The sequence below is a fragment of the Sipha flava genome, unplaced genomic scaffold (genome assembly GCF_003268045.1).
Source record: "Sipha flava isolate LNK unplaced genomic scaffold, YSA_version1 70_pilon_pilon, whole genome shotgun sequence".
Taxonomy (NCBI): domain Eukaryota; kingdom Metazoa; phylum Arthropoda; class Insecta; order Hemiptera; family Aphididae; genus Sipha; species Sipha flava.
In genome coordinates this window covers 1,524,568-1,536,828 of record NW_020273610.1, presented here as the reverse complement: position 1 = coordinate 1,536,828, position 12,261 = coordinate 1,524,568, and the positions used below count along the sequence as shown (strand labels likewise).

Sequence of the window (12,261 nt, the reverse complement as noted above, 5' to 3'; positions counted from 1 at the left end):
TATTTTAATTACATTTTATACAGTTAAATAAACATTGTACTGTAACAAAGAATTTATCCAGCACACATACAGACATCAATGACCTGTGTGCATGCATCATATTATTTCATAAGCTTTGAAAGTTCATTTGAACGTGCATACACTAAGAGGTTTTTACTTATTTACAAGTTCTCTTTTTAATACGGTTTTGAGCGAATGAAATATACAATTATTTATACACATACCTAGTATAGAAAGATAACATTTTAACGCATTTTTTAATATTGGAAAACGATTTCAATGAAAACGGCCATTTTTCTGCATTGCGTCGACGGTGGAAACAACTGTTAAGTTTATGAATTGCTTTTAATTCTGACTGCGTCGACAGTTACATACATACAAAAGTAGCTTTTTATTATCAAACATATTAAATAAATAAATAAATAAATAAATAAATAAATAAATATATATTAATACTAATGTCTTTAGAGGTTCGAAATAAATCGTCGATCCTGCAGGCCTAGAGCGACAACTGTCATTTTTATCGGCGGATCCACAACATAGATAATTTATGTTTACCAACAATTTAATTATTAAAAATAATAAAAAAAATACTGATTCTGTAGCTATCAAAAATTAGTTAAGTTTTTTTTAATTTTATTAGAACTGTGAGTTGTTAGAGTTGTTATCCTTAAAAGAAATATTTACGTGACCATAATTTTCTTAATTCAGAATGATTCGTAAATATTAAGGATCTTATAATATAAATGTTAACATTAAATAGGGTTACGCAGTCGTTGATAAAGAATACAATATTATTTGATATCGTGAGTCATTAAAATTAATTACTCTTGATACATATATAGGTGTGCATTGTATGATAAAAACCATAGTGTAATATTAATATTTTTTCATATATAAAAATTTAAAAAAATAATACGTACTCGTATCATTAGTAAAATAAATATTTATTGCCATCGTGTTATTTCCGAAATCTATAGGAAAAATAGTCTTTAGTTAAGAAAAAAAAATGGAACGTGGAATTTAACACAACGATAAAACAAGTTAAAAGGAGTTACAAAAATGTCGACAAGATTTATTGGAAGAAAGCAAGCAACATAGATACCTATGCCAGAAATCGGCCCATAAAAACTGTTAGAAGACCATAAAACCTAGTACCCGTTTATTTAAACAACCAAAACATTAGAAAAAAAAAAATGCTAAATTTTTATTTATACCTTTTCATTCAAAGTGAGTTTTATGTTGTGATGGATATTAATATTTTCGAATAATTTCACATACTGAAGTTCTCTAACATCATTAGAATTCATTTGAATGTTAATGTTTTAAAATAGTAATGAAAAAAAAAATCCTTAAAATTATATAAATTAAAAATATATTACGAATCAAGGTTACAAATTTCAACACTAAAATTAATGGTTGCAAGTATTTTTAACAACTCGAAAAGTGTTTAAAAATGAAAATTGATTTTTCGCTGATACTAATTTAGTTGACCTTCATTTACCGTCAACAATATTCTTTCACAGTTTAGTTTGCTGGTTTAAATTAAATTGTTTAATATTAAAATATTAATTAATTAATTATTATTATTTACATTATGATATGACGCCGAGTAGTTTTCCTAAGTATGCATCAAATCATATTCATTTTTATTATTTACTTTCACATGCATTAAAACACAGTTTAAGATTCAAGAGTAGAAATAGTGTATAAAATATGCGATAAAAAATTGCGATCGAACAGATTTGTTGCAGTTGAAAAATCAAATAAAAATCATATATATATATACTATTTATACGACCGTGATAATAAGCATACATTGATTTTTTCCCCGAATATTTCGAAAACACGCAGAGATTAACATAACTGATCGACGATACTACAGTTGTGTTGTGTATACGTTCCGATGAACAAAATTAAATTTTATATTGTCCGTGCATGGTCAAGTGTTTCATATATCGGTTAAAAGGTACCACAAATGACAAATGACTTCAAGATCCCTGCTTCAAGTCACGTTACGTATAGTCTTCGTTACTGTGTTTAGAACTATTGGCTAACTATAAATGAATATACATACGTAAAATACACAAACAAGTATACATTTTATATCTTTGTGTGTAGGTATTGTTTCAGAAAAACTTGCGCATTTGCAATCGCAATAGAAGAGTAACGATTATAAAAAAAAAATAAAAAAAAAATAAAAAAAAAAATACTATTAAAAGTCCTTTACACATGTCCTTTTTGTGTCCTATACCATTGTGTAAAAAAACTCGAGAGAACAGTACCCACTTTCGAAGAATATAATGAGCAAGTGAGCAACGAGTGCACGCACGAAATGTACTCGTATTCGGTATTTCAAAGAACTCTTTATTTCTCTACGAACTCGAATATTGCAAAAGTTATCCTACCCAGTGGTGTGCGTGATATGCAAGACTGGCTGGATGAATATTAGAGTTATGTGCGAAAATGTTTTGCGGAATCTATTTAGTAGGTGTGTGTCGTCGTAGCTTTTCCTTCTTCATAGCACCCGCCTTATCCATCTCATTTTTTTGTACCCGATTTGTATCCATTTGTAGCCTTCTTAAATAAATTTCTAAATTTTTCCTTTTACGCAAAACTGAATTCCCCGTTCGGGTGCTGTAACAACGTCGTAGTAGCCCCCAGCGCGTTACATTTAGGCAAATTGAAAATCAAATATTCTTAAAAACAATAAGTACATCAGACGATGTGTGCTACTACGACGTCGTTACAGCACCTGAGCGGGAAATTTGATTTTGCGAGGGATACAAATTTGTATAAGAAGGGTACAAATGGATACAAATCGAGTACAAAAAAATTATATACATAAAGTAGGGGGGTATGATAATTTACGGGTGTTCGATGATGCACCTTTATTTAGTAGGTGTTTAGGTTTAACTTAAGTGCACCAAATATCGTTCAATTTTTAGCATATCAATGAATTTGTGTCGATAGATTATTACTCGACGCATTAGATTAATATATTTTCATGCTGTGAAATAGTTTTCCAGTACTTTATATTTTTAAAAACGTATTCATTGTATTTCGTTTATTATCTAAGTACCCATATTTTTTTAGTTTCCTTTTTGCCTTTTTACTGATACTTAAATAATATCTAAATCGATCATGCTCTCGATGAACTATTTTATGAGGATCTAAGTTAAAATATAAATTAATAAAAAAAATATTTAAATAGTAAGTAAAATACGAGTAAATTGAAATCTTACAAATACGTTTAAAATAGTTTTATACTACCGTAATAAAGTAATCAGTGCATATTTATTAGGTGTATATGATACAAATAACCAAATACTATAAAATATATATTTTTTCATCTATAAAATACGAAATATTAATTTCTGATTAGCCATACCGCTCCACGCGAAGCAAATTATTTTTTCAATGGTATCATTTCAGTTTTTCATAGAGTAAGGTATTATAAAAGTTTTGACTTGGCAATTCATTTAACTAAAGTGGAGATTAACGTGTTGAAAGGAGACGTCAAACTGGTCCAAAAATATTATGATTTGTACTTAGTACATAAATACTCGAGTAGAACACGTCTTCTTTTTCTGATTTACAACATGGATTTTTAAAGTAAGTATTTATATTTTGATATCATGCCGATTTTAGAAAATCTAAATTCTAGACTGTGGTAAATGCGTGATTTTCCCTTTCACTTCAAATTATACCACTGCCATAATAATTCCTATCGATCAATAGTTATGGTATGAGATTGATGTTGAATATATATGATTTTATTTTAATAATCGAAATTCGAAAAAATATGCATTATACGCCTGATTCTTGATTTACGAGTATATATACTTAATATATTAAATTATTTATCTTGAAATTTTTCTTTTGCCATTATATCGGACGTCAATATAATAATATGTACGGGATGATGAGCAGCAAAAAGAATAATTAACATCTTAATGAAAAAACTCTACGTTACAAAAACGTGATTTCCAATAAAAATAATATCAATAATATCCAATTATAAAGGTACATTTGTATAAGTGTATTATATATACTCGTAAATTAATAATTTATATAATGGTGTTTATCTTAATAATTGTTATTATATAATAATGGAGTGTGGATTTAAAATTAAAAAAACGATTTTTTACAAGTAAATACATTTTGCAAAAGATGTGGTTTCATTAATATATAATTAAAATAGATACATATAGAACTATATACGTGTTTTAAAAGATAAACATACCTTGACAACCACCGTGTAATGGATGATCTAGAGTGTTACATATTTATATGGACATTGTGCGCAAAAATATTTGTAGTCTCGAGACTTCTTTTTCCTATTGTTTACTATACATTCTGTAAACAAATTCATGTGTATGTATGCCAAGTATATATAACTCATATCTTATACAGCTTTACACTTGTAGTCAAAACTATATTTAACAAACTTGATGGTTTTTTTTTTTAATACATTTTTTCAAATTAAAATCCTTAATGAAAATGTCGTATATTTAAAACATACATTATCAAGCAAAAGTTGTTGTTGTGTAGAGGTTTTTATTGAATAGATATTCGACTTTTTTAAAGATTGTTCATAGACGAAACTATATCTAATTGCGTCAAATGTATTCCAAAAATATAAAAATACTTAAACGAGTGTCTAAATAAATTGGAGTTAAGTGGTAAATAAGTGTTTGAATTAAAACATAAATGTGTTCGAAAACTATAAGAAATATACTATATGGTCCATTCAAATTAGACGAAAATTGAGCATCAGTTCTCAAAAAATCCTACCGAGTTGAGTTAAGTCACACGCTTTTATAACATCGTTATAAAAAATGGGTAAAAAATCGATTTTTAAAGTCAAAGGTCACAAAAATTACCTTTTTTTTTAATATCTCACTTTTTATTGGTCATACCATAAAAAGTTTTAAATAAAAATTATAGAGTGAGTATTATATATAAAAAAGGTTTTAATTTATTTTTGCATAAAATTTACAGTTTTTGTACCTACAATTACAAATTTTTTAGAAAATATGATTTTTTTTTATTAGAAACAAATAGCTTCTGTGTTAATATTTCACTTTATACTGGTTGCATATAAAAAAGTTTTAAAAAAAAATTTTAGAGTAAATAATAACCTACAAATTACTTTATATCTATATATATATATATATATATATATATATATATATATATATGTATACTCGTATATCTATGTAATCGCATGCGAATGCATTCTTACTATTGTTGTGTACGAGTAATCATAATATTTTTTGGTGTATATCGAAATTCGTACACCGCATGTGCGATTACATAAATATATAAGAATATACAAGACGTTATTTGAAGGTTATTTTTCCTGTACAATTTTTATTTGAAATTTTTTCGATACAACCAATATAAATCGAAATATTAAAGCAGAAACTATTTATTTATTTTTTTTGGCAAAAAATCTTATTGCTTAAAAAAATTTGTTATTTGTAGACCTCATTTCATCATCAATCAATCAATAATTATTTTGCAAATATATCAGAACACTTTTTTTGGAGATAATTATCTTTTCTATAATTTTTGGTTGAAACTTTTTATGATACAGCAAATAAATAGGAAGTTATTAAAAAAAAAAGGCCAATTTCGTAATTTTAACCTAAAATAATCTTACCTTTGACATGCACTTGATTTCGAGATCGACTTTATACTGTATAAAGTCGACCTCGAAATCAATTATATATTTCAAATATAAATTATACATATTGTTTACGACTAAATTATGTAGGTGTGTGCCAAAATTCAGCTTGATGGAATTTTTTTCCAACTGAAAATCTAATTTGACTGCGCTATCTAAGAATTTACTAATCAATGATGGAACTCGAGTATCATTATGACTCTAGAATACTCGGTTCCATTATTATATTTTTATTTCAATCATGTTGGTATAATAATAACATTAATAATATTCAGGACACTTAAATTTTAACAAAGTTAAAAAAAAAAAAAAGATGAAATATTATTTCGAAATTAGAGAAAATTATATTAGAATGATCTTTAACTAATAATATTCGTTTTCAAACGTTAATACTTCGATACTATTACGTTTATACGTTTATCAAGTATGCTGAATTATACATATAATTGATCTCGAAATAAATGCATTTAATTAAAAGTAATTTGTGACGCTTGAACGTTATAATTAGTGCTGACTATTTCAATTTTTTTCGATGATATTCATAATTTACAACAACCCAAATCATTAAATGTGTATCTTAATTAGATACCTAAGTTGATTGATCATAGCCACGGCTCTTGTTCGACATTGGTAATTATCATATTACGCCAATGAACCAAAAGATTTCAGAAATGGTGATATGTGTGACCGCTGTGGTGAAAAAAATAAATAATGTCGTTAATCCATCACAATTAAATTAGCGGACACGATTATATTGTTAAACACGATAAATTACTGTTCGAAACTGTTCATATTATAGTGAGTTGATTGCGATTTGTAATTATGGCTCCTCTGTTTAACTGAAATTGATTAACTAAAACAATTTCTGTTTTTTTTACTAGTTGAATAATTATTATATATTATTATATTAAACGTTTTTATATTTTAATTAATTTACACTATATAATTATATTATATTACAAATATAATATTATACACGATAATTTAAATTCATTTAACTATTATAATGTTATAATGTTAACCGTAATTTGATGATACTTAAATGAAAATATAATACATACGTATATGTGCATAACATATAGATACCTACTAACGTTTGATAAAACCGTAATTACACCTCGCACTACTACGAGCAATACGACTATATTTCTAATTACGTTAATTAGTAACGGCAGATTAATAAATATAGTAAATGTATATATATATATATATATATATATATATATCCACATATCAGGGGTGGTCAACGGGTATGCCCTATGGTATCGATGATTTGTTGTGGGTAAGAGCCAAGAAAAAAAAATGTTTATCGTTAAAACACAATTACCATTGGTTAGATCTCGCTGCAACAAGAGTTACAAAAATAATTAAGTGTATGTTTGATATTGTTTTGAATCGATTGCACTTATGTGAATATGAACCATCGATGAAAACTTGTGTAATTATATTTGTGGATCGCAGCTGATCAGTTGTTGTTGTACCGTGTTTGCGCGCGAATAACTATACATGTACGTATACGTCAGTACGTACCGATAAGATATTTGGACATCGAAATTTGTTTATTTATTCACGCATTAAAAATAATTTATCTTTATTTTTTTTATTTTTATTTTTTAAATAAATAAATACTCAAGTGTAACCTATAAATGTACACTCTTTTTTTACATTACAGGATGATGTTCGTATCTAAATTACTTTATGCAACTTTCTTTTACGTGTCAACATTGAAGTGTTCTACATCGGAGTCAACAGAAGTACCGTTTAAGTGAGTAAAATATCAAAACATTTTATTCTTAAAACGTATTTACAAAATATATATATCATTTGAATATTAATCGATTAATTAGTCTATAGACGACATTTTAAAATTTAAATAAATAAATAAAATACACGAAATAAAATTTTTCGTAACTGCACGGAGACCTTCTTCATAATATTGTACATTGTACAGTTGTATATACCCGCGAGAAGTCGTTCATAACTTGTACATTCAAAATAAATATTCAAATTATATATTCTATTATTATGTAATGACTTCAAGTAGTAAGGTATTATAATTTATGCGTGTTTGTACATTTAATCACATTATTTATTATACAACCTATCAATAATTTTATACTTATTCGATGTTAGTAAAGCCTGTTACGGTAGGTAGTAATTTCCAGTGGTACCTACTTTTTAGAATGAAAAAAGTTTAATTTAGAATTTTTATGCTACATTTGTTTTTTGATAATAAATTGCGCTTTTTGGCGATTCGAGATCGTTATAAGTTATCATATTTATTTAACAATCACTATACAAATGGTCTGAAATACAATGAAAATAATTACTTTTAGAAATTCATTAAATTTATCCAAATTAAAAATATACCCGCGAATACAGTCAACCCGATGTCACAAATTACGATTTGAGTATGTTTCTATGTTTGTATGATGTAACAATCTAAAAAAAATAAGTATTTTATGGATTTAAATAAAACACTATTAACAAAACATAGAATATTTAATAATAACAGAAAAAAATATTTACAAGCAGTCACCAATATAATGATGAAATGATACGATATAAACTATATTTTGCAGGTATGAAAATATTAAATCGGACAAACATATTCTTGATTATTTATTGAGTCCTGGAAAGTATGACAAACGATTATTGCCGTCGGTACAGGGTAAGTAATATTGTATTAGTATACGATACTATTAAACTAGTAGAACAGATAAAATATAGTGTAATACGCTAATGTGATCAAAAATAAATTACTAAACACCATAAAATATTAATCAAATAATTTCTATGAAAAAAAAAAAAAACCAAAAAACCATTTGAAATAAAAGAGTGCTTTTTGAATTTAAAACTATAAAACTAATTACTAATAATTATGTTGTTTAGTGCAAGAGTAATATACACATAATGTTTAGGTTTTTTTTTTCTAATAATAAATCTTTTCGTCATGAAAAAGTATTAAACAATACCTATTACCACTGTTTTTGTAATTACTGTTGATTCCATAAAAAGTTAATTATGTTAGCGAGTTTAATAATTCAAACATATATTTTTACCAAAATCTCGTATAGACTATTAAAATGTTTAGTTATGTACATATTTTATTCATAAATATATCATATGCGGAGAACTTTTCACCTCTATACAAACTAACTAGACGGGGAAATGTTGATAATAATAATAAAGTATTAAGTAACTCTTGTAATATATTTATATAAAACGAACGGAATAGAATATAAAATTGTTATCAAAACAAGAAAAAAAGTGCATTCATATCATAATAATTACCTACAAAAATATTTAGTAATTATAATCTCAATTTTTTTTTTACGAATTAAAACTGTATCGGGCTTGGAAGTTGTAAAGTTCAGGAACACATATACCTAGTTTATAGTTGCACCCAGTGGCGCCGAACCTTTTCTATACTACTGGGGTAAACCATACTTATGGGTGCCCATCTATTTACCAAATAATATTAATTAAACAATAAGTATTATAAATCTGTAAACTACAAGTAATTATTTGTTATATAGTAATTACATAAAATTATAAAATATTTTATCATACAATAATAACAATAATATAACTAGCACTCAATAAGTCATTTATTCATTCACCACCTAAAAAAGTTCTGGCGTATTTACCCCATTTGCCATACGTATTTGGCGTCACTGGTTATGTACTAAGAAACAAATGATAAATATTAAACCAAAATATAATATGATAACATTTACGTGACTACATTTTTTTGTACCCGCGGTTGCTGTATTGTATTATTCATTTTTATTTTTATTCTTTTATTCTTATATACAAATTTTAGAGTTAGGTTAGTATTAGGTTATATACAACGTAAAATATTATAATTATTATTATTATTATTACAATTATTAATATTAAGATTCAAATTCAACCTGTTGCTTAACAGATAACCGTGGTGGGCGATTGTGGTAACTCTGAACCACAACCTATTAGGTTTCTGATACTAAAAAATGTCTACATTATTTTTCCTCGAAATTTGAATGAATTTGAAGTAAAACCATGCAAATTGATAATATTTGAAAATTAAAATAAAATAATGACTGAATATTTCAGACGAGCAAAATAGCATTAAAAACGGTGGGGAAACACGGAAAATGAATAATACGACGTTTTTGATTTCATGAGAATTTTGTTTATATTCTTCTAAAATTCACTTAGAATAATTTTGATTACATATGTCGCAACGTCTCGCATTGTATAGATTCGAGTAGATAATTTTTATTTTTGCATATTTGGCATATTTAAGTAGACATTGAATTGCATATTTCTATATAATTGCATAAAAAAACGTATTTTATAAATAATAAAAAAAATTTTAATTGTGTTCTGATTTATAAAATACATTTTTTTAAATTATTATATGTTTATTTTTAAAAATCTATAAAATCTGCATCCATCATATTATCTCTTCTTCTACTCTTGTTGAAGTTATTTCAAGGACTTATTGTCGTTACTGTTGATAGCCCATTGATAGCCCTACGTTCAGATAACTTGACTTACGGTATTAGTGTGGCACGATAACATAGAAATAGATTACAATAAATTGGGCGACGACGGTACTTTCATAATATTAGTGATAGTGGTATTATACTATATTTTATTCGTCATTTTTCTGTTCCGTATCAAATAATTCGGCTATTTAAAAAAAGGAGGAATAAGTACAGAGTTTGCTAAACTTAACTGTTGCAAGTATTGTTCAAAAACCACGGGTATTCACAAATTAAAAAAAAATTGCATAATAATAAGCGAAGAAATAAATGACGAAAATAAGGCATTCTAGAATGATTACTTGCAGGCATGTCTTGTTTTAAATATGTGCTTATAGTGTCTTGTGATGTAGAAAATAGTTTTTTCAAATATAAATCTACCTATGCTACTTGACAACCGAAAAAGTTTCTATTTTAAAAATCGGAAATCATATTTCGTAACTTCATTATTTCTTGTTGTTCATTTTGAATTTCAATAATTCATCAATCATTACATGTCTCGTAATTTTTAAATAGTAGTAAGTTGTAATAATTTATTCATACGATGTATTATATTTGTAATGATTTCTTTTTTTTGTATTTTTTACAAATTTTTTAATTTCTTTTATGTATAAGTATATGCGTATTCAGCGTAATTTTTCTGCATAAAAAAATCAACTAGTAATAAGCATATACATTAGTTCCAAGTTTTATAATAGGTTATAATTTTCCATCATATAAGAATGATTTTATGATTTCCGGGTATGACTCTTGTACAGTTTCAGATACTCAGCGGACATTTTTTTCTCTAAATTATTTCCCATACCATATCGTTACGACCAAGGGCACTACACCTTATATTCAGAAAGAGAGAAACTTTTTTAACTGAAAAGAATGATTTGTACCTACATAATTGTAACGGTAAACATTGTTACCAGAATGTCATCACTTTATCTACTTGCTGCGACCATAGATCCACGAGTTTATTCGTTAGCGGTTTAGAAAAAAATCCTATAACAGTGTCACTAAATTCTATAAAAACATTTTTAGTGTTAAGTCTTAGATTTCGGCACCACTAGTTATGACTAACCATATTTTAAACAAGCGCCCGACGATGAAATATTGAACAAACCGACGAAAATATAAATATATATGTACACCTCGTGCGAATACATAAACGCGAATGCCTCACGGGGTTAGGGTATTTCGTAGAGCCTTTGTAATGATATTACAGAGTTCTATCGAGATCCCAAACGTAATAAAATGAAATAAAATAAATTGTGTCGTATTATCCGTTTTGACGGTTTACCATCACATTTTAAGGCGTGAATTTAATTATTTGTGACGATCTCGTTTTTGTTTGAAATTTAACTGTGCACCCATACGCTATCTGTGAACATTCGAACCGCGCCCGATGTTTCCGCCGTCCCCATCAATAGAATAGATACGCACTGACTAAACGCACGGCCGATAACCAATCTATAATTGAAGTATGCCGACTAGCAATCGTTTTGTTTTTCCTTGATGTCACTCCGCGGAAAACCTCAAAGACAGCGAGTCTAGGGTGCTTTATTCTCTGCCTTTTTATTTTATAATTATGTATTATTTTATTTACTACTGTGTGAGACTTGTCATCAACATAAAGTAGGCACCTCCTAAAATCATCTACGGACGGCGATCCCGGTGGATATGTGTAAGTGCAACCGTGATGAGATGTAATGTTATAAATCTTAATTTTAACCGGTTTATAAATAATTTATTTCCTGTTATTTTGTTTTTATTATATAGCATATATTTATTTATTTTTTTTGTTCATAATGGGATAACCATAAAGTTGTTTTGTTTTTTATTATGAATATTGTGCTGATGCACTCGTTTACTTATTTTAACTACTCTTATTTGAATATTTTTTTATTTTTGATTATTTTCTTAGTCCGAGTTGTATGCCCGGAGCTTTCTCAGTACAAACGTAACAAAAGCATTTTTTTTTTTATTAATTGCAATTCTTGTAATTATTATTATTATTATTATTATTATTATTATTATTATTATTATTAT

At 26.8% G+C, this 12,261-nt stretch overlaps 1 protein-coding gene across 2 annotated transcripts in view; it reads left to right on the top strand.

Annotated features, from left to right (window-relative positions):
• The first annotated feature begins 7,092 nt into the window (after nucleotides 1-7,092).
• LOC112692140 (glutamate-gated chloride channel-like) overlaps nucleotides 7,093-12,261 on the top strand; it is a 43,188-nt gene continuing 38,019 nt past the window's right edge. The window contains exons 1-3 of one of the 2 annotated variants that reach the window (XM_025566706.1): nucleotides 7,093-7,200; nucleotides 7,365-7,457; nucleotides 8,275-8,363. In XM_025566706.1, coding sequence (XP_025422491.1) covers nucleotides 7,199-7,200; nucleotides 7,365-7,457; nucleotides 8,275-8,363 — 184 coding nt within the window. In that variant the 5' untranslated portion in view covers nucleotides 7,093-7,198. Of the gene's footprint in view, nucleotides 7,215-7,364; nucleotides 7,458-8,274; nucleotides 8,364-12,261 lie in introns of both variants that reach the window. The other variant, XM_025566707.1, reaches the window with a different exon arrangement.